Source organism: Equus przewalskii, chromosome 1 (assembly GCF_037783145.1).
Source record: "Equus przewalskii isolate Varuska chromosome 1, EquPr2, whole genome shotgun sequence".
NCBI classification, from domain to species: Eukaryota; Metazoa; Chordata; class Mammalia; order Perissodactyla; family Equidae; genus Equus; species Equus przewalskii.
Window position 1 is genome coordinate 124,801,415 of NC_091831.1, and position 22,004 is coordinate 124,823,418.

The 22,004-nt window shown below is 54.3% G+C and overlaps 1 protein-coding gene across 2 annotated transcripts in view; it reads left to right on the top strand.

The window, feature by feature from the left end:
* ITGA11 (integrin subunit alpha 11) overlaps nucleotides 1-22,004 on the top strand; it is a 118,259-nt gene that overhangs the window by 69,642 nt on the left and 26,613 nt on the right. For both annotated transcript variants that reach the window (XM_070622645.1, XM_008526087.2), the window contains exons 8-15: nucleotides 387-531; nucleotides 1,016-1,181; nucleotides 2,543-2,613; nucleotides 11,759-11,903; nucleotides 15,436-15,584; nucleotides 18,726-18,866; nucleotides 19,145-19,348; nucleotides 20,003-20,133. In XM_070622645.1, coding sequence (XP_070478746.1) covers nucleotides 387-531; nucleotides 1,016-1,181; nucleotides 2,543-2,613; nucleotides 11,759-11,903; nucleotides 15,436-15,584; nucleotides 18,726-18,866; nucleotides 19,145-19,348; nucleotides 20,003-20,133 — 1,152 coding nt within the window. The remainder of the gene's footprint in view (nucleotides 1-386; nucleotides 532-1,015; nucleotides 1,182-2,542; nucleotides 2,614-11,758; nucleotides 11,904-15,435; nucleotides 15,585-18,725; nucleotides 18,867-19,144; nucleotides 19,349-20,002; nucleotides 20,134-22,004) is intronic.

Below are 22,004 nucleotides of genomic sequence, written 5' to 3' on the forward strand. Positions count from 1 at the left end.
TTTTTTTTAACTCCCCAAGAGATTCTCCTGTGCAGCTGGGTGTTTGAACTGATGACTTAGGTCTTCTAAAGATCTCCATCTGACCCTGAACCCTCCCCGCTCTACCCTGTCCCCTCCACTTGCCCCAAACAGCAAGGAGAGGACCCTAGAGGGGCTTTTTAAAGTCACTGTTTAAAGACAAACAGACATAAGACCCATCTGAGCAGCTGGCGAATGAGAGTCTGCACATCTCCACGCAGCTGCTGCTTTGGTTTGAGGTCTCTGCTCCTGTTGGGTTCCCCGGGGGACTCGACCCTGGCTTCTGTGGCTGCCCCTCCGGAGAAGCGCCGGGGGCTGCCCCACAGCCATCTCCTGCTTGTGATCCTTCCCTTGTGCTCGGGTTCCAGCTCAGAGGCTTTCCAGAAGGGCGGAAGGAAAGGGGCCAAGAAGGTAATGATTGTCATCACAGATGGGGAGTCCCACGACAGCCCGGACCTGGAGAAGGTGATCCAGCAAAGTGAGAGGGACAACGTGACCAGATACGCTGTGGCCGTGAGTCCGCCCGTCCTGCCCCCTGCTTCTGCCCAAGGGCTGCCGGCTGCCTTCTAGAGGCTTTGCCATCAAACCCCTGGGGTTTCTGGGGAATGAGCAACTACCCAGGCCCTCAAAGGGGCCTCTCCTTTTTTCATCCTCTGCTAAAGAGCAAGTCAAACATCTTCTTTCTGCACTACCCGGGCCTATCCACAACAGTTGTGGGGTTTTTTTGTCTCCATTGCCAGGGAGGTTCTGCAACCTCAGAAAACTAGAAAACACCCCCACGCGCCTCCCACCTCCAGAACCTCATCTCAGAACAGGGCCTGTGTCTGGCCCTTACAAGAGACTTTTTCAAAATGCAAATGGCACTTTGGCTTATGCTCATGACTACCAGAGTAGTGGCTCCAGCTGGCCCTGGGTCCCCAGGGTCAGGGGTCATGGGCGTGCATGGAGGTCTGTGCCATGTCCTGGTTTGTCGCCCCTGCCCCCTGTTCCCTGGCAGGTCCTGGGCTACTACAACCGCAGGGGGATCAATCCAGAAACTTTCCTAAATGAAATCAAATACATCGCCAGTGACCCAGATGACAAGCACTTCTTCAACGTCACCGACGAGGCGGCCCTGAAGGACATTGTCGATGCCCTGGGGGACCGGATCTTCAGCTTGGAAGGTGCGTGATCCATCCCGAGAGAGGTCCATGCTCCTGGGCTCCCATCAGATGAAGCCCAGGGAGCGAAATCCAGCCCCACAGAGGGGACTGGGTTCACAGGGTCCTCCCTCACCATCAGTGCCGACCCCTGCGTGTCACCGTGCTGGCCGCCAGCCTGCGCACTTTCTGAACAGCCCCAGAAGGTGGTTTTGCTGATAGTCTCCTCTTTACCATTGAGAAAACTGAAGCCGAAGGGGCTGAGTGCCTTGCCTAAGCTCCCACAGCTTGGGAAGGAGCTGGGGTTTGAATGAGGGCTGCCAGATTTAGCAAATATAAAATACAATGTTTGTGGCAAACTTATACTAAAAAATTATTTGTTGTTTGTCTGACATTCACATTTACTGAGCGTCCTGTGTTTTATCTGGCAGCTCTAGTTTGCACCCGGCTGAGCCTGACTCCTTAGCCAGAAACACTTGACCCCTCAGCCCCACTGCCTCCCATCCAGAAGCACCTTCTGCAGGGCCCCGTCGGGTGGCCCCTCTCCTTGCGGTTTAATCTCCAGCTCTGAGCTGCACACACCTCACTGGCATCACGTGTTGCTCTAGCGGGCCCTTCCCCTCCTGGGCTTTGCCACGTGGGAGGACTGTGGAAAGAGACAGAGGCGGTGTCCAAAGCCTGAGCAGTCTGCAGCACATCAGAATGACAAGCTACAGACACAGAAAAAGAGACAAAAACACCCTCATAAACCAGGCTAAAGGAATAGAAAGTATGAACCTGAGTTTTGACACTCACAGTAGAACTTAAATATCCAAATCACTGTATTTCTCCTCAAAACAGTCGCCTTGGGTGACGAGAACCTTGGTTCCAGTGATGTGCTCCGAGAGGCCCTCTGTGGGGGGGCCTTCAGCACACGTGGGATTTCTCGTGCAAATCGGTGGTGGTGACAAGTCCCCCTCCTGAGGGCCAGTTTGATGTTTGAGACCCTCCAGAGGCATCTGGAACCAGATCTGGTGAAGAATAGGAATGAACAAAGTGGGAAGTTCCAGTTCTTGCCAAAAATGTAGACTACTTCTTTCCACGCACCTTTCCTGGTCTTTCCCCTATTTGACAGTCTTATTGTACAGGATACCCGCCCTGTAACAGAAGCTGTCCCCAGCCCTTTTCAGCCATGAGCGGCCTACTAATGATAAACCCGCACGGCCACCTGGCTCCTCCTGGTGTAGGGCACCAGCCACGAGGGCAGACGAGGCTGGACCCAGACTTGGGCCCCTGTCACCTCCCTGAAGGGGCCCCTGGGACACAGGTGCTGGGATTGAGCTGCAGCGTGTCTGGCGCTCAGCAGTCAGGCGCGGAGCTGACATCCTTCTGTCCCTCTGTTTTAGGCACCAACAAGAACGAAACCTCCTTCGGGCTGGAGATGTCGCAGACCGGCTTTTCCTCGCACGTGGTAGAGGTACGCGGGTGGAGAGCTGCCTCCCACGTGCTCACTCTTGCCAGCCTCTGCCTTGTCATCCCGCCTTACCGGGCCCTCTCCTCCCCCTTCTCTCTTGCTTGAGGTCTCTCTGCCTCCCATCTTCTATGGCTGGAGGAGGGAAGTCAAGGCCTTCAACTTATAATAAGTTGTCTCGGGCGCTTTTGAGCAGAGCATGGGCTACAGATAATAAGCCCACATACCCCCCTGGCGACCTCTCTGTGCAGGGTGCTGATGGAGCGTTTCCCCCCAGGGGCCCTTTCAGGCACAGAGCCTGAGGCAAACCAATTGCACGCACTCCACTAGCACCCATGCGTGCCTGGGGCAGCCTGTGTGTGCAGGGGGGCGGCGTGTTGTCGACGTTAGGAGGGTGTCCAGATGTTGCAGATGTGCTCCGGCAGATGGCCCTCCTGGGCTTCCTCCCTGTGCGGACTCGGCTTCACATTGCAGAGGGCCAAGGTGGCACATGGCGTCACAGCAGCATGTTGTGTCTGGGGCTCTGCGGCATGGGCCCAGAGCCTCAGGCTGCCACTCACCCTGCACTTCACCTGGTTCTGATTCACAAGATGGGACTGAATGCTCACAGGACCGCAGGAGGGGCAGAGCCTTATAAACTGTTTGGGAGGGAAAGCCCTGCCGGGAATCCCACGTGGGGAAAGCCCATCTGTGCCGGTGTCAGCACATGCCCCGTGGGCATGCTTTAGATAGACAGGTGTCCTAGGTGTCCTAGGTGTTCTGCCTGGGCTGGCACTGTGGGGGAGTACTTCTGCCTCCTAATTTTCCAGAAAAGGCCTTTTAGACCATCCTACTTATACATCACCTTCATTATCCCACTGAATTCTCCAAGCTGCCCTGTGAGGTGGTTAGGGCAGGATTCCTTGTTCCCAGTTTCCAGATAAAGAAACTGAGTCAGGGAAAGGTTGAGTGATCTGCAGAAGTGACATTTGTGAGAGAAATATTAGTCTCCTGCTGTCCCCTACACATTAAACAGCTGCTCCATGAGAGAGTGTGGAATGTAAGGGGTCTGAGTCAGAAATCCCCAACTGGCAGGGAGGGGAGACAGGCACGACATGCAGCAGGCAGATGGACGGAAACGTGACTCATGCTCAGCTTTTCCTCGGCTGCATCTGGACCATCTCATGCCCACTTGAATGCAGCGAGATAGAAATGTAACTGCCCTACAATAGTAACAGTCGTGTCACACGCGCAGAGCACTTTAAATTTTTCCAGGAGATTCCTGCCCCTTATTTCGTGCTCAGCCCTGCAAGGTTGGCAGGCGGTAATCGTTGTCCTGTTTTAGGTGGTCAGACCAGCAAATGTTTTCAGTGCCTTCTCTGTGCTGGATCCCAGGAGAGGCAGGAGGCCTGCCCTCAAGGAGCTCGCAGTCTGAGGGTAAGGAGCCGGGCACGAGGAGAGACGAGGGCATCCATTCACACGACATAAGGAAGAAAGTCATGCACTGGCCCCATCTCCTGACTCTGGGGTCAGGGCTGATTAGAAAATGCAACAGGAAACTCAATTTAATTAAATCCAACAAGCAATTGTCAAATGCAACCAAGGTTATTCCAGACCAATGTGACCAGAAATTATTCTTGCCACCAGGAGTCAATTTGCAGACAATCTGGCACAGTGGTCCTCAGCTTTGGGGGTAGGATGAAAGAAATGGTAGACTTCTCGTAGGTAAGAAGAGGGTATAACTTCAGGAGGCCCCCCCCATCCATGGAGCCCCTGGGAAGACCCCGTGCTCAGTGGGGGAACCACATGCACACATCTAATGCTAATCAAAGTAGCGTGTGCTTAGGGTCCTAGAGAAGGCAAGGCCCAGCCTAGGGGAGGGGGCAGGCAGGGGAGGGGCTGGCACTTAGGCAGGCCCCTGAGGACAAGGATTTCTGCAGCCACGGGTGGCAGCAGGCAGGACAACAGAAGAAGTGGTGTGCACAACACTGGGGGAAATCTGAGCACACATGGGGGGCCAGCGCTGATGTTGGGGACAGTGAGAGAGAATGAATGTCCCAATCTCTCCTTCGTTCATCCCACAATCATTTTTTGAGCATCTCCTTGTGTGTCAGGCTCTGTACTGGGCACTAGGGATATATAAATAGATAGAGATCAAGGTTTCCGCTGACAGCAGCTCATGGTCTAGTTAGGGAGAAAGACTCTTAAATGATAAGCTCACTCTCCTGCTTCTAACACTGTGATGTGTGTGTGCCCAGGAATCGGGGAACCTGAGGGCACGGGGAGGTCAAGATAAGCTGCAGGGATTCAGGGAAATTTGAGCTGAACTCTGAAAATGGCCCAAGCAGCTCAGTGTGTTGAGCAAGATGAATCCGTGCAGGATCAACAGGTGCCTCAACTGTGAGGGGAGACCGGGAGCTGAGAGCCCCTGCTTGTTATTTAGGTCAAGGTCATGCTCTGCCCTATGCAGTGCCTTCCAATATGCCCAGCTCTTTTTCATTTGCCTAATTAGAGAGACCCACGTGCCCCTCCCTATCCTGCAGATACAGACCCCAGTTCTTCTAACACCCCCAAGTCTTGTTTTCAAGTGAAAGGCATCTGGAAGTTTTCATCTGATAGGATTTTTAAAGAGATGATGATGTTTGAATCCGAGACTCTTTAATACTTAAGAAAACAAAAACAAAAAACTTTCCAAATCCAAAGGAATGGGGCAATGATGGTGGGCTGTCTGGCGCTGGGACGGGCCATCGGGTTGCTATTTTAGAGCACGGAAGGTTTTCAACGCCAGCCACTGATGCCATCATAATTGGCCACAGCCATCCTGTCCCTGGGAGTCCAGCTCCACGGCCCTTAGGGTCAGTCAGACCTCTCTGGGGGTTGGGGCCCATGGGTCCAGCCTTTCAGCTTTGCCAGAGCAGGTCCTGAGCCCAGTGAGTCCATCTCCTGGGGGACTCCACAGGAGGCTCCACAGACGGCCTCAGGCCGCTGCTTCCTGCAAATATGCTGCAGGAGCCATCAGGAGCCCTGGGCCTGTTGAGTTATGTCAGAAGGAAAGGTCTCTGGTCCTAGGGGAGGGACCCAGTAGAATGTTCTCAAATGGCAGAGGAAAGACCCAGCGGCTCATCACCTGGTCTGCTGCCATCTCTCTAGCAAGGAAACGAGCCTTTCAGTTAGGGAGGATAAAAGCAACAAGAGGAAGGAGGGACCAGAGCCCAGGGTAGTGGAGGAGACCCCAAGACATCACCTAGCTACTCAAAGAGCCCAAAGCCTCAGGCCACAGGAAGTGCATCTCAGGCTGATGACCAAAGATCTGAGCCATTGGGGAACCCAGGGAGCTGAAGCCACCCCAGGGAACTCTAGTCTTGACTTGCAAAAAAGGGAAAGAACATTCTGGGAATTACCATCAGGAAGACCAGCTATTTGATCCCTGGTCAAATTCTAGAATGGATTTTTAAGCCAATGGTTCCATTAGCATTTGGAAATGGATGCAAAGGTCACTAATAGCTGGAGTGGCTTCTACGAGTGCTGGCTGCCTGCTGAGGTGCTAAACTCCCTGTTGGCTGGGTAATCAAGAAGAAGCTGCGTGAATCTGCCAGAAAGCTTGCAGAAGGAACCCATACCTTCCAAAGGGGGTAGACGCTAAGAGTCTATAATCCCCATGGGCCACGAGCGGAAGGTGTGGAAGAAGGAAGAGGACTATAAATAATTGATGCTTGATGCCCGCTGGTGCCGGATGGAGCTGCTGGGGAGCTCCTCCTATGGGACTGCTCGGCACAGGAATTCTCCTGGACCTCCTACACTGCCGTCCATAAATCTCCCCAACACCAAAAGTTCATAGAAGGAAGCAGTTTTATTAGGGTGAATCTCGTCTATATAAAATCCTTGGTGACTCACCCAAGATGGGAAATCATTTTTCCTTTAACCTGCGCATGATGATCTGGCGGGACCAGCCCTCAGCTGCATTTGAAACAGGCCAAGGTAGGGAAGCCCCCTATTTCCAGCCCAGCTGCGTGCCCTACCCCTGCCTGTCAGCCCGTGCCCTTCCCGCAGGCCCACTGGGGTTGTGGACTGCATAGCTAAGGTTATCAGCTGTTATCTAAGGTTCCCAGCTGTTGAAGGCTTAAAGCTGTAATCTTTCCTAAGAGTTTTGCATTTGAACTACTTTTGCATATTTGATTCAATCAAAAATGAAAGAAACTAATCCATAATGGAGAAATAAGGAGCTGCTACCTAGAGGCTGTAAGCCCCTCTGAGCCCCCATAGTGGACTCAGGCAGTCAGGGCTGTCCACGGCCCCACCCCATGGGGCCAGGACGTGCTAGCCAGGGACTTCTGGCATGCTGTTCTGATTGTCTGCAAGTTGATGCCCGGTGGCAGGATTCATTTCTGTTTCATTGGGGTCCTCCCAAGCCCAAGGCCATGTCCTCCCGCTGTATCCTCGTGCCCAGTGCCGCACTCCTGGGCCTCATTCCCAGGACCTCTGAGGAGAGACACCCAAGCCTCTGATCTGGAATGAGCAGTCAAGTCCAGTGTGCCCCATGCCCCCTAGGCCCCCTCCACGCCACCCAGCCACCAGCTTCCAGCAGTGCGCAAGGGGAGGGTCTCCTCTCCACGGAAAGGTTGAGGGCCCGTTTCCGGTCTTTCCTGCCCAAGCACGTCTACACCTCACGGCTCTCATCCCTTCTTAGGCTCCACTTTGAGCTTATTGAAAACAAGTCTTCTAATGACAGAATGGAGCAACTAGTTAAAGCATACTCCACCCTCTTCATGATGTGTTTGCCTTAGAAGGGACTCTTGGGGACAGGGTCTTGCCCCGCTACGGTCTCTCTGAAGATGGACATGCAACACTAGGGAGCCATGGGGGAGCCTAGGGGTGGAGACGGACTCAGTGCCGTCTCCGTGGTCTCCGTGCGCGCCAGCACGCAGGACCACCAGCGGCCACCTCCACCTGCCTCCACACTCCGGCCTCCCCAATGCCAAGAGCAATTGCTGGCATCTGGTATTCTAATGCCATTACAGCTGGGCAAGGGGAAAGCACTGCCTGGCTGTGTGGCCTCAGACAAATCATTTCACCTCTCTGAACCTCAGTCTTTGAGCAGATGTCTGGAAAATATTTCTGGAATTGAATCTTGAGGCTTGGAACTGGAAGTGTTCATTTTGAGACTTACTACAAACCAAGTAAAGTTTTTTTAAAATCCTTTCCTAATTCCACTCTGCACCCACCCCGCCCCTCAGTTGGTCAGCCCGTCCACTGGGTCCCCAGAATAGAGTGTCCTGTCCTCCATCAGAGCACTTCTCACGGGCTGCCGCATTGACTCATCTGGAGCTCTCGCTCTTCTTTGATGCCCGCCTCCCCGGAAGTGCTTTATGGATGAATTAATGAATGAGAGAAGCTACTGTGTACCCAGTCCTTATTGGCTGCCAAGCAGCACGCTAAGAATTAAAAAGGCTAATTCTCACGACACAACTATTTACATCTGAAGAACCTCTCAGTGAGAGGGAGAGAAACTTGCCCAAGGTCACACAGCTGGAAGCTCTGGAGGTGGGACTGGAACTCAGGAATGCCTGAGTCCAGATTCCTGCTCTGACCGGCAGGCCAGGGCCTCTCACGCTCAGCCCTAGTGACACTCCGGGCTGGAGGATTCTTCGCTGGGGGGCTGTCCTGTGCGCTGCAGGTGTTCAGCAGCATCCCTGAGTTCTACCCGCCAGGTGGCACAGCAACCTCAACACCAGCCCCAGCTGTGACAACCAGAACTGTTTCGAGGCATTGCCAAATATGGCCCGGGGGGCTGAAGCGCCCCCCGTTGAGAACCATGGCCCTAGACTCTGCTGCTTCCCGTGCCGGGGACACAGACTGGTGGGAACACAGAGTTCGGGGGGGTGTGGCCACAAGCCCAGGGAGCATTCGGCTGTGCTGGAAAGGCAAGACTGCTCCAGAAGCCAGGTCAGAGGGCAGCTGGGACCTTAGCTGGCAGGATCTGATGGTGGGCACAACACTGGTGAGGACGGGTACAGGTCGTCCTCCGGGAAGGCAGGGACTTCGCTTTGGACCTTCTGAGGACAGCCAAGTCTGCATCCTCATTTCTGCACAGAGCACTAGGAAAGTCAGCTTGCACAAGGGTCCGTCTGTGTGAGGCCACCCAGGCACACCCTGGTAATATCCAGCAGGAGCCTGGGGGGCCCCGTAGGAAAGGGGGCATAAGTCAGGGAGCCAGGACAAGGTCTGGAGTGGTGCATGCGGCTCTTCCCCGGAATGCCCTGCTGCTTGTCTCCAGCTGGCCTGCATGCCTGGCTCCTTCTGTCCAGGCTTTGGCCCTTTTTATGGCCCTGCCCCTTCCAGATTTTCTCCAAACTCAAAACGTCTGGCTCCCCAAGAAGGGAAAAGCCGGCTAGTGCCCTCAGTGAGCCCACTCCTCGCAGTGCACCCCATCCTCAGTGGGGCTCTCCCTGGCCCCCACAGGCCCCTCTCAGGAAAGGGCCTCCCACTAGAAGCCCAAGCCTGCAGCCGCTGGCAGGACACAGTGGCATAAGGTGAGACCCACGAGTGATCACCTGCCCACTGTGCCTAATCCAGAAGCCCGAGTGGAATTCGCAAGCCCCACATCCGGTGAGTCAGCCTCGGTGCCCCCTCCGCTAGATCCCAGGCACCTGGCCTGGGCCAGCTCTTCTCAGTACCTCACAGAGGCTTCCGGTCATCTGCAAGCCAACAATTCATCTTCAAAGGCCTCTCTGTGAAGCAAGGAAGCCTGGTCTGCAGTTGCAAACTTGAACTTAGCAGGCAGAGAGAGGGAGGAAATGAAGAGAGAGAGAGGAAAGCCCAAATGTCGCACTCCTAGAGCGGGGCTCAGATGGAAAATCTGTAGCAGAATCCGGGAGCTTCTGGGCAGAAGATGGATATTTTCCCTTCTCCTCAACCCATCTCCCTGATCAAAGTCCCAGCCCTGCCTCTGACTTGCTGTGTGACCTTGAGCAGGTCCCCTTCCCTCTCTGAACCTCGGATTCTCATTTGTCAAGCGCAGATAATGAACATCTGTCCTACTGGTCTCACACAAATGGGTGACTGGATGAGAAAGTCTGCCAAGAATGGAGGACACCCCAAGTGCGAGGAATGTTGGCGGTGACTGTGTGGGCAGAGTCTTTGAGGCCCTGGCTCCGATCCCGGCCCAGGTGCATTGTCAGGCTCTCCAGGCTGAGGCGCGCACCCAGTGGGAGGGAGAAAGCTGATTAGAAAGTGCGGCATTAGACACAACCAAGCACATCAGACTCTCCCAAGACCAGCTCATTGATAGTCATAAAGACACAGTCTGAACAGTCAGTTCTGCCTCTAGCACATCAGAATTTTAACCCTTTGATATAGATCAAGGGGCTGGCCCCGTGGCCGAGTGGTTAAGTTCGCGCGCTCCGCTGCAGGCGGCCCAGTGTTTCATTGGTTCGAATCCTGGGCACGGACATGGCACTGCTCATTGAGCCACGCTGAGGCAGCGTCCCACATGCCACAACTAGAAGGACCCACAACGAAGAATATACAGCTATGTACCGGGGGGCTTTGGGGAGAAAAAGGAAAAATAAAATAAAATCTTTTAAAAAAAAAAGAATTTTAACCCTTTGATAAGCTCAGCTTTACTCTTTAAATTGACACCTTGGAAGTGAGCAAAGGAGGCTTAGGTTCAGGTCCATAATCTCGCCCTCCGCCGCCATGAGTGACACTAGCGCCCGGGGCCCTGCCTCTGCGTTTAGGGACGGCTCTGAGGGTCCTGAGGCCACAGTCACGCTCTCTCCTGGCACCGTGGTTTTGGGGGTGAGGGGAGATTGAGTGCCTTGGGCCCCACATGGCAGGGGAATCTCAGATCCCACCAACCAGCCATGCTTAGGGATGCTCAGTGGGAGAGAGGGGACTTCACCAGCCCATGCTTTAACAGTCTGCCCCAGCCCAGCCCGGAGCCCCCACGGTAACCCAGGAAGGCGGCCCTCCCTGCTCTCACCACCCTCCTCGGCCCGGCATCGTCCCTGGTCACTCCTCTTCCTCTTCTAGGTGCTTACTGTTTGTCCGCCTGTGCCCACTAGTTATGTGAATTGTCTGGGGGTGTGGAGGGGGACAAGGTGCAGGTACAGCCCAGAGAGTGAGTGACCCGGTCCTTGGGAAATGGCCCTGGAGTCAGTAACATGGAGACTTCCCCTCAGAGAGCCAGAGCTTCCGGTCTTCCTGCCCAAGCATTGCAGCAGCCGCTTACCCTGCAACTAAAGACAAGCCCCTGTCCTCTGGGGGTTGGCTGTCATGGATGTGGCCCTGGCTTATCTGTCCAGCCTCATCTTGAGCCACTTTGCCCCCTCTTACTCAATGCTCCAGCCCCATCAAACAGCTTTCAGTCCCTTGAAACCAAAGGCTCTAAATTCTGTCCAGCCTCAGGGCCTTTGCACAAGCTGTCTCCTGACAGAGAGAGAGAGAGAAATTTGCCCAAAGTCACACCAGCTCTTCTACTTTCTGACCCTACCCAGCTTTCAGGTGTCTGAGTAAGCTTTTCTTGACCCTTATCTTACTCAAAAAGGCCTTTCCTGACCCTCATCTCAATCTAAATTAAACCTTACTATGGTTTTCCCTCATCACATTTATCAGTTTGCAACTGTTATGTTTATTTGCATATCTATTGAGTATTTTTGAGCTCCACGAGGTCAGGGATGATATTCTCAGCACCAAGCAAGTGTCTGGCACAACGTAGGCATTCACTGAATTTTTACTGAAGAAATGAAGATGTAGGATTTACACACAGAGAAGCAACTCAGACACTGCTGGGGAATGTGGAAGGAGGGCAGGGACACAGCTCAAGAGAGTCTCAGAAGGGAGGTATAGTGACAAGAGATTTCCTAGAGGGGTTTTGAAGCCCAAAGAGGAATGGAGGTTTGGTCCTGGATTTGGAGTTTGTTTCTAGAACATTTCTTTTTTCCTAAGGTCCTATCCTTGGGATCAGCTTAACCCATTTTGTGCTAAAGATGGGATGGGGCAAGAAGGTCCTCGGCTCATTCAAAAGCCGAGAATCCTGGCTGGAAGTTAGGCTGCTAAATAATGAGCCCAGGAGAAGGTGCCCGCGGTGGCTGGCAGATACTTCACGGTACAGCCTTCCCGGTGAGGGGCGCCCGGGAACTCTAGCTGACATGTGTCCCCTCCCCAATGACAGGACGGGATTCTGCTGGGAGCTGTTGGCGCCTATGACTGGAACGGAGCTGTGCTAAAGGAGACCAGTACCGGGAAGGTCATTCCTCTGCGCGAGTCGTACCTGAAGGAGTTCCCCGAGGAGCTCAAGAACCACGGAGCCTATCTGGGTAAGAGCCAGAGCCGAGGGCCCTGATGGGCAGGGGGTGGGGAGGGGCCCCGGGGGCCCCAGAGCCCACCCACACACGAGGCGAGGGGCCTGGCTGTGCATCTTCTGTGCCGATTCAAGCCTGGGGCAGGGGCCGCTGCCTCTTCAGCCTGCCATCCACCACGCCCAGCACCACAGCTCTGGAACCGGAACGGGCTCTCGGTAAATAGGTAAATAAATGACAAGCAGCACACCTGTACCTCCAACATGTTTCGGTCGATGCTTCTAAGACGCTGGGCAAGCTATTGGCGTGTCTTTAAAGCTTTCTGCCCTGACTAGGGTTTCAGCGCTCTGAACCTACCTCCCAAGGCAAAATGCAGGTCGAGGGGAAACCCACACTCGTGCTTATGCCTTACTATTCACCATCAAAGCCAAAGTCACTGCCCATTAGCACTCTGGAAGCGGACATTCTCCAAAGAGGAGCACCAATCACTGACGTCCCAGCACTGAGCCCTTAACCCGCTGACCCCAGTGCCCTCCAGCTCCAGAAAGCAGGGCCCCAGCCGTCCACACCAAGGCCCACCCACCACAGCTGGGTCCTTTCGGAAAGGGCTGAGCCGGAGCCAAGGGCAGCAGGGAGTGAACGTCCAGGGCTCCCACTGGCTCTGGATCTTTCTGAATTTCAGAACCACGTCTACCGTCTGTGAAGTCACTCGTCATTAATGCCTCCTCGGACCCCAGTCCGCTGTGGCCTGGGCCATCCAGAGTGGGCAGTATCTGTCCGCACGTCCATCCTCTCCCTAGTGCTCCCTCCCATCCCCGCTTTGCCCCTCAGCTACTCTCACGGCCTGTGATGCTACCCACACTGTGGTTACTCCATTTTCCATCCCCAACCCTGGGACCCTCAGCTAACAACAGGGCAGGATGCCAGAATCTGGACTGTGCCAGAAAATCTAGAGGATCTAGAAGCTTCTAGATCCCTAGAAGTTCCTCAACAGTACCTGGCCCTAGGGCCTGGGTTCCACTGAATTCTGTTGATATTAGACCGGGCCTGCGTACAGAGCACCTGTGGTCGATGCTGTCAGAGTGCAGTGGAAACCAGGACACAGCCCCCGCCCTCAAGCTGCTTCCCAGCTAGTTAGAGAGAAAGAAAAATCAGTACACAAGTGAGGTCAGAGCCCAAATAAATACAAAGGAGGGAGAGAGTGGATGCCTTGCCTTGGCAAATGCTCAAACACTAGGAAAGATGTCAGAAGAACAAAGGCTTGCACCCTTTACTTCAAATCAGTCGTGGTATCTCGTGCTCCTCATAGTGCCGAAAGTGAGGACACCAAGTGCGGGCGTACGACGCAGGTCTCACGAAGCATTAAATGACAGGCAGATAAATAACATCAGGGCCCAGGGCCCCAAGCGAGTGGGAGGCATGCTGTGGGTGGTTGTGGCGCCTCAGCCTGGCACACTCTGGCACCCGTGGTGCAGGAGCTGGGCCTACACCAGCTCTCCAAAGCAGGAAAAGATTTGAATAAGCCACAAAGGTCCAAGCAAAAGAGGGCGGGGCGGGAAGTGCTAGGCGAGTTCAGGACCCAGGAGGCAGACGGTGTGGCTGGAGCGGAGGAGAGCAGGGGGGACAGGAAGGGGAAGGCGGGGGAGGGCCGGCTGCAGCAGGAGGCCTCGAAAGCCAGGTTAGGAGGGTTGAGCATTTTCTTGTTGGCAGTAGGGAGATAGTGAGGGTATCTGAGGGAGGGGGCAGCAGGATGAACGCCACCTCCCTTCCCCAGCCCAGCAGAGCCGTCCTCCTCCTCCCAGAAGACGCTGGTGGGGTAGAGCCAGGCTGAAGGACCCTCAGGAGGCCCGGCTGTCTTCCCTTAACCACAGACAGTGCCTTGGGTGGGGGTCCTGAGGGAGTGCCTTCTCTCCTCCTCCTCTCTCTGGGGCTCATCCAGTGAGGGCAGTGTCTGGGATCTCTGGAAGAGTCCCCCCTACGTGCCCCGAGGGAAAGGAATGGTTTAGGGGAAGGAGGCTGGGAGGCCAGGCTCTCCGCCTCCACGATGAGGAAGCTGTGTGGACTTCTGGCCACGGGACCTCTTGGCAGGACTTCGGGGAGGCTGGTCCAGCTTTTGCTGGACCAAGAGCCACATGGGAACTGAACCCACAACCAACAGACTATGGGAAGCAGGAAGTTCTCAGTGCTGCTGGGAGCTTTGAGAGTCAGCCCACACAGGCCCCCAGGACGTTAGGCCCTCAGCCCCCACCACCACTACGGTCCCTCCTTCCGGGGAAGCCCGAAAGTCCAGGGTCAGTGGAGAACACTGTCAGTAGCACCATTCAGGGCTCAGCTCAGAAGAATTCTTTGTTCCACACCTCAAGGCTTATCCCACCCTCCCCTCATGTGTTTATGGTTGTGCTAAGTACACGGCCACGTTAGCCACCTACATGTGATATCCTGACCTTACTGACCTTTCAAGCCCCACTTCCCAGAATTCACCTCCAAGAGTCAAAAATGATGTATCTGGAACTCAAGTAGCCCAGCCTACTGCACCCATGCTTCTGGCCACCAAATTGGCCAGATGCTCGTCCACGCATCCTGCAGCTACTCTGGAAGCAACCAGTGGGACCCGAGTTACTGTGTTCCCCACACACACGCACACAGGCACCCATGCACAGACATGCATGCATGGTGGAAGGAGACATCTATTCCCCAGAAACAACTGAGGAACTGCCAACAAGGCCGGACACCCATCTAAAAGCTGGGATCCAGTATCCAAGATCATCTGGCAGAAAGTGGGAGTCTCAGCTTTGCACATCTGCCGGGCCCCCCTTTCAGGAGAATCGCCCGAAGGTGCTGCATATGCACAGCTCCAGATTCACCGTGATCAGGCCAAGCCAGCCAAGAACACGGACGGGTGGCCTTTCCAGAAGGAGCCCGTGGGCATCCATTTCTGCCTCTTTTGCATGGTGTATGCGTGGACTGAGCGGAGCCCAGGAGCTCCCTCCTTTGAGTCTGCAAAGCTGTGGGGCTGCAAGAATTCCTGAGCCTCCGCGGGGATGCGTAGAGTGGAGCAGTTCCTTCCACCTGCACAGCCAACGCTAGTTTTCATGAACCACTTAGCAGGAGTTTGTGGGAATGAAGAGGGCGCTGGTTGGTCCTGAGAGAGACAGTTCCTGGGGATCAAAACAAAGGTTGAGTGAAGTGTGGCTAGGGCTCGCCCTGCTCCCTGCTCCCTGTACTCCACCGTCATGTGAAGGAGGGGATGTGTACGTTCCCGGTCAGCAGTGACTTTTAGTGGTCCCACTGGCTTCTTTCATTCCCTCCGGCAGCGGGTGGGGTGCAGTGAGCTCCACGTCCTCCACAGGCCTCTCCTGAGCCCTCCTCTCCCAGGCCTCCTCAGCTGTGCCTGGGAATCACGGCTCTGCATTTTCCAATAAGCTCGGCCTGCTCTGAACACACTCCCTGTACCGGCCCAGCCTTGGGCTCAGCTGAGCCATGTGCCAGTCCCTCTCAAGGCCTGCTGAGGACTCGAGGCCAGAGACCAGCCTGTTTCCTCCTGTGGCAGGGTACACAGTCACGTCGGTCGTGTCCTCCAGGCAGGGGCGGGTGTACGTGGCCGGAGCCCCACGGTTCAACCACACGGGCAAAGCCATCTTGTTCACCATGCACAACAATCGGAGTCTCACCATCCACCAGGCCCTGCGGGGTGAACAGGTAAGGGAGGCGGGGGCCGGGGGTGGGGGCTGAGGAAGCAGGACAGAGAGGGGAAGGCTGGGCCAGAGGGTTCTCTGAAGCTCGTCTCTTCCCTCTTAGTAGGGCTGTCCCCAGACCACAAACATCCTTCCTGGTTGCGGGGCACATGCCTCCTTCACACCAGCCTTGGAGCTGGACTGTCCTGTTCCCAGAAAGCCAGGCCCTGGTCCCAGCTACAGCAAGGAGAACCTGGGAGAATGTGCTGCCTGCGTTTCATGGACCTCTTGCCTCTGCCGCATTTGCCCGGCTCTGCCCGTCACCGCCAGCTTCTCTCTGGGTCAGGGCTAGAGTTAAGAGCTGGAGGGAGCACCTGGGCTCTGGCTGCCCAGCCTGGGCTGCCAGGGCCCCCAGGCCTCCTGAAGGGGCAATCATGTTCCTCAAGCCACCCTCTTGCTGCTGGAAGTGGGAGGAGCTGTGCATCCACCCACAGTGAGGCCCCCTGGGTTCGCCAAGACGCCAGCTTCTTTCCTTCTCCTGAAGTGGTACCAGTGCAGATCCGTACAGCTGCTGATGCCGCTGCCCCGCCCGGGATGTGGTGGGCAACCAGACTCTGTTGCTAAGAGTCTCGTGTTGGAGGGTCATGAATGGAGACTGGAAAACTGTGATAAGTCACTGGTGGTGAAAAGATGGAAAAACAGGGTTCTGATCCAAGTCATTTCAATAGCCCAGGAAAACTGGAGTCCCGAGAAGCAGCGTAGCTTTTCCAAGGTTATATGGTGGATGCATGGCTGGGTCAAGCTCAGAATCCAGGACTCTTGGTGGTGCTGTCTGCATTATGCTACCTCCTGGCAAGCCCCAGCAACCCCCAAACCAGGCCTCGGCACCCCCTGCCTGGCAGCATCCAGCATCCATGGCACCCTGGGCCTGAGCAGGGCCCTGTGCAGGCCCGTACTGTCCTTCCCAGCTTGCCCTCACTTCTCCAGAGCCTGGGAACAGCCCTGTCTCCTGCCTCTTCTGCTGCCCTTGGCCTGTCACCATGAGGATGGGCTCCTCACTAGGTCTAACCTAAACCCCTCTAGCTGCAGGAAGCCATCATTGCACCGTTCCTCGTCCTGTCTCAAAGGCACCGGTGGACCCGGGTGCTGCTCTGTCCCCCAGCCTCCATCCTGCCCACCCACACTCCACCCGGCAGGCTCTTCCAGGAATCCAAGGCTAGACCTTGAGAGCTGGAGGGAATTTGCTGATGAATTTATCGCATTTTTACTGCCCAGTTCCGCCTCCAACATCTGAATGAGAAACCACAGTGCTGCAGGCAGCTAAATTAAGTGGATTCCAAATCGCTGTGACACACATAGCTGAGGCCACAGATTTACACAAACATCCCCTCCCTCTTCCCTTATTTGCTCTGTCTGCCTCTTAATTACTTTATGTAGGCACCTCTCTTCCCTCCCCGACCCTGTGCTTGTGATTTCCTCTTTCTCTCTTCTGTATTTTTATCTTTCTCCTCAGTTAAAAGCTTTTAATGCTTGAGGATAGATCTCTTCTGGAAGCGTCCTCAGCCAAGGGCTGCCTGGGTGGGTGGATCACGGGCTCGGGTGTCGGGACCCGAGTTCCAACCCAGCTTGGGTGTGACTAGCCTTCTGACCTTGGGCCAGTGGCTCAAGTTCTCTGAGCTTCAGCTCCTTGCCTGTGAAGTGAGGGCGGTGATCTCTCGGGAGGTGGCCCTGGGGCTGTAAAGGAATCCCACCAGGCCTGGTGGCCGGAAAGGCTCCTCCCCGTTCCTAAGGGGCCCACTGGTCCAATGCACATTTGTTGAGTCCCTCCTGTGTGCCAGGCACACACCCAGGCCCGGAGAGAACACAACACGCACAGTGCCCACTCTCATGAGGCACCCCATGGAGGAAGCAGGTGCTGGTGGGAAGAGTACACAGCTTGGGAGGCATCAGGAGGGACACCCCCTGCAGGGAGTGGCGTGGGGAAGGGCAGGTGGACATTATCTGGGGGTGGGGAGCGGTGCAGACCAGAGTACTTGCAGAGGGAAGCCTGGAACCCAGCCAGGGCCTGGGGCCTGTGGAGGAGAAACATCACTGGGATGTCAGAAGCGGGGGTGTGAGACAGAACGTGGGAGCCAGAGATGAGGGAGGGACGGAGGCCAGTCCAGCAGGGTCATAATGAAGAGTGTGGACTTTTTCCAGAAGGCAAGGGAGCAGCATGGTCAGCTGCTAGAGGTCACTCTGGCTGCCCATAGGGGTGGCTTGGAGGGGCTGGCCTGGAGGCAGGGGCCCCTTTGGAAGGAGCCCCCCCCCCCGAGGAATAAGCTGCAGAGAGGAAAGTAGGTGGATTCAGGACATGTCTGGTATACACCAGGCAGGACTTGCTGGGAGGCCTCAGGTGGGCAAGGTGGAGGCCTGGGCCAGAGGAGCCTCAGGTTTCTGACTGAGTGAGTGGATGGTGCCCAAGGTGGGAGAGGAACACAGTGAATGCTCGAATACTGAAAAGAAATCCTAGGTCACCGTCCCAGGTGCCAATCCCACAGGGATTTGGAACATTCAAAATTGAAACGAGCTAAACATCCACCAATAGAAGAAACACATTTGGCACATGCATAAAATGGAATATTATAGAATCACCAATGATCGTTTTGTAAAAAATATATATAACGCGTCATGGAGAAAATGTTCATGATCCATTGTTTTATTAAAAAATCAGTAAATAAGCTATATGTATAGTATTATCCCAGATTGTGAAAACAAAACTACACACACACAACAAGCCCCACACCCTAGAGAAAACAGATGAAGAAAATACTCTAAAACATTCGTGGCAGCTATGGTCGGATGTTAGACTATGGGTGACATACTTCTTTATACATTTTTATGCTTGTTTTTTGCCATTATAATGTATCACAAACAGAACAAATAAAATTAAGTAATGGAAAGAAAGACGTGTGTGGGCAGGATGGATAACAGAAGGGATGAGTTAGAATAAACTGAAAACAGGTGAGTCCACTCTGTTGGTGGGGGTGAGAAGGAAGCCACCCTTCTCATTTGTTCACGAAAATTCTGAGTCAGAGGCTGCCCTCAGTTTCCCTCCATCCCTGGGAGTGAGGCGAGGGCTCCCAGCAGCGCGGCCCACTCCCCTCTCCCCATCCCCGTGCCGCAGATAGGCTCTTACTACGGGAGCGAGATCACCTCCGTGGATATCGATGGCAACGGCATGACAGACGTCCTGCTGGTCGGCGCGCCCATGTACTTCAGCGAGGGCCGAGAGCGGGGCAGGGTGTACGTCTACAACCTGAGACAGGTACGGGTGCGTGGCGCTGGGCGCCCTTGCTGGGGCACCTGACCCGGCCTCCACCCGGTATTCACGAGGGAAGCTGGGTCACGAGAGGGGTCAGCGCCCACTGACCTGCTGAGCCAGGCCAGGAAGAAGAAGAACCTCCTGTGTGGCTGGGCTTATGTAACAGAGAGGGGAGGCTGGGGAAAATGGGGTGGAAAGAGGACACTACAGGCCAGAGGGGATGGTGACCCTGAGGGCCCTTGCCAAGTCCCCCCAGCCTGTTCCCGCCCCTGGTGTTGCAGAACCGGTTTGTTTATAACGGAACGTTGAAGGATTCCCAGAGTTACCAGAATGCCCGATTCGGGTCCTCCATCGCCTCGGTTCAGGACCTCAATCAGGATTCCTACAACGACGTGGTGGTGGGAGCCCCTCTGGAGGACAACCACAGGGGAGCCATCTACATCTTCCACGGCTTCCGAGGCAGCATCCTAAAGACGCCGAAGCAGGTAACGCTCCCCCTGGAAAATGGATGGAGCTAGGACTGGACGTCCTAACAGCTCATGCTCAGCCCTGCGGTCCAGGATTTTCTTCTGCTCCTCATACAGGAAAGGATTCCAGTGTGTCCTAGCTCTACGTGCCTCAGGTCGAAATTGTGAAACGGGTGCATTTGTCTTCAGGATCTTCCCATCACCCCTTTGAGCAACCTCTCCTTGCTTAACTCTATCTCCCCAACAACAACAAAACCCCAGGGACCCAAATCTCACTGCCCCTCCATATGTGTTCGTGCAGTTGCCTGCAAATGGAGAACTCCTGCTTGGGCTTGCTCTCCTCTGGAAATGCTTCATGCTGGAAACCTTGCTCACCCCAAAAGTGACCCAGGTCCCATCCCCTCAGGGTCATCGTTTTTGCGTCCATATTTTCGTAGTAAAACAGTCTAATATACCATGGATAGCGATGCCGATGGGTTACCTGCAGGTCATCTGCATTTACACCTAATGGGCAACTCTCCTAAGACACAAGATCTTAATCCAAAAGGATGACTTAGTGGTAAGAATTTCAGGTGCCCTAACAGACCAGGAGAGGCCATAGCTTTGGGCTAGGGAAGTTCCCTGAAGGTTCTGATAGGCTCTCTCCAGCTTTTCCTTTTTCACTCTCTGCAGAGAATCACTGCCTCAGAGCTGGCTCCGGGCCTCCAGTATTTTGGCTGCAGCGTCCATGGGCAATTGGACCTCAATGAGGACGGGCTTGTCGACCTGGCGGTGGGCGCCCTTGGCAATGCTGTGATTTTGTGGTTGGTTCCCCCTTTTCTTGACTCTTGGGCTCTCCTGAGGGTCATGACGGTTACAGGGTTTAAGAGATATGTATCAGGATCTTTGTCCCTTGTCTTTCATCACTGTCGGCCAAACTCACCCTGTTCTGATCCCATCTCCTTTTTATGGAATTGCTGTATGATTTTTGAAGTTCAAATCCCTCTTCTCAATGGAGTTCTAGGATTTTAGAGCAATTTAATGTCAAAAAGCCCTTCTTAGAATTTGTCCTAAAAGTTCCGGGTACTTGGGCATATCTTCCACTTGAGCTTTTCAAGCTCCTTCCAGGGTCAGGCTGAGGGGATTGTTATCAGCTGGGAGGATCTCCCTTGTCCCCTAGCGTGAAAGAAAGTTAATGTAACAGAGATTTCCGTCCTCCAAAGCCTTTCTGACTTCTTGTTTCCTTTCTCAGGACCTTATTTCTGCACCACCCCACAGATGTTTGCCATATATCTGCATCCAGGGTCTCTCTCTGGCAATAGTCTACAGCTTAAAAAAACAAAGCTTTCTAAAAGTCCATGCATTTTACCCTATCATGTCTTAGCTACATTTTGAGCCAAAAAAATTTTTAATTTGTGTTTTTTTCATATATGTTGATGAGATTTTTCATTATAAGTAAGATAACTTAAAGAAAATTTGGAAAATAAAGAAACAAGTTGCCCAGAGTTTCATCACCTTAACATTAAAACATTTTGGCATATTTCCTCCCAACCTTTTTCCGCCCACATAAAATTTTATATAAACACCATCACATTTTTCATACAACTCAAAGAAGGCATTAAACAGAGATATCGTGCGGCTCCCTGGGGAGATAAAGAAGGAGAGGGTAGGCTCTTGGTTCTCAAGAACACTAGAATCCAAGAGGGAACCGTCTTAGTCCAGGGTCCCGAGAAAACAGAGTCTGAGGCTGAAGCTTAGGCATCAGTGCTCTGGGCACCAGCTTCAACCCCAGAAGAAGAAGTGAAGGCCGAAGGAGGCTGGAGAGGGAGGGAGAGCAGATCCGAGCGGAGGCTTGCTGAACCAGCCGCGGTCCCACAGTCAGTGCAGCTCCTTGCTCACAGTATCTCCAGAAAGGCAGACACTGCCTCTGCTGTTGCAGCAGCCCGTCGTAGGGGTGGGAGGGGCAGCAGTGTATCCGCAGGCTTCTCATGCCCCCCGTTTGCCATGGCCAAAGCTTCAGCTGCCCCACACCTCCAGGTGGTGTCTCCTGCCCCTCTGGCTGCCCTGAGGAAGGTCTCTGCAGGGCCGCCCAGCCACTGCAGGGTGCGCTGGCCTCTCTGAAGCTCTGCACTGTGCGGGGCTCTTAGGTCTTTGGTGCTGGTGGCAGCAGCAACAGCAGGTTGGGTGGTAAAGGTATTCGCTGTGTTGGTTCCAGCAAGGAAGCAAGATTGGTGACCAAGATCCAGGGTGGGGAGTAGACATCGCCTAGTGGGTCCTTAGGGTGACACATAAACTAAGTCCTTTACAGGAAAGAAGATACATACACAGGAGAGCACGCACACACACACCAAGAGAATCAGTCTCGCAGAAAGGATTGGGCCAACCTCTAGCTTTTGAGGCCTAAACCTCTGTGCTACCTGAGTGGTGATGAAATTGTGGGCTGGAGCCTTCTGGGGAGATTTTCTGGTCCAGCCCCATGGATCTGAAACGTGACTGCCCATTAGGATTACCTCTCATTGCCCCGGCTTTATCCAGACCACTTAAAGCAGAATTTCTGGGGCAGGGGCCCAGGCAGCAGTAATTTTTACAGACTCCCCAGGCGTTCCTATTGAGCAGACAAGTTTGAGAACCAGTGATGCAAGCTATTATGTTTACACAGCACTCTGCACCGTCAAAGGGCCTTCTCACTCACTGC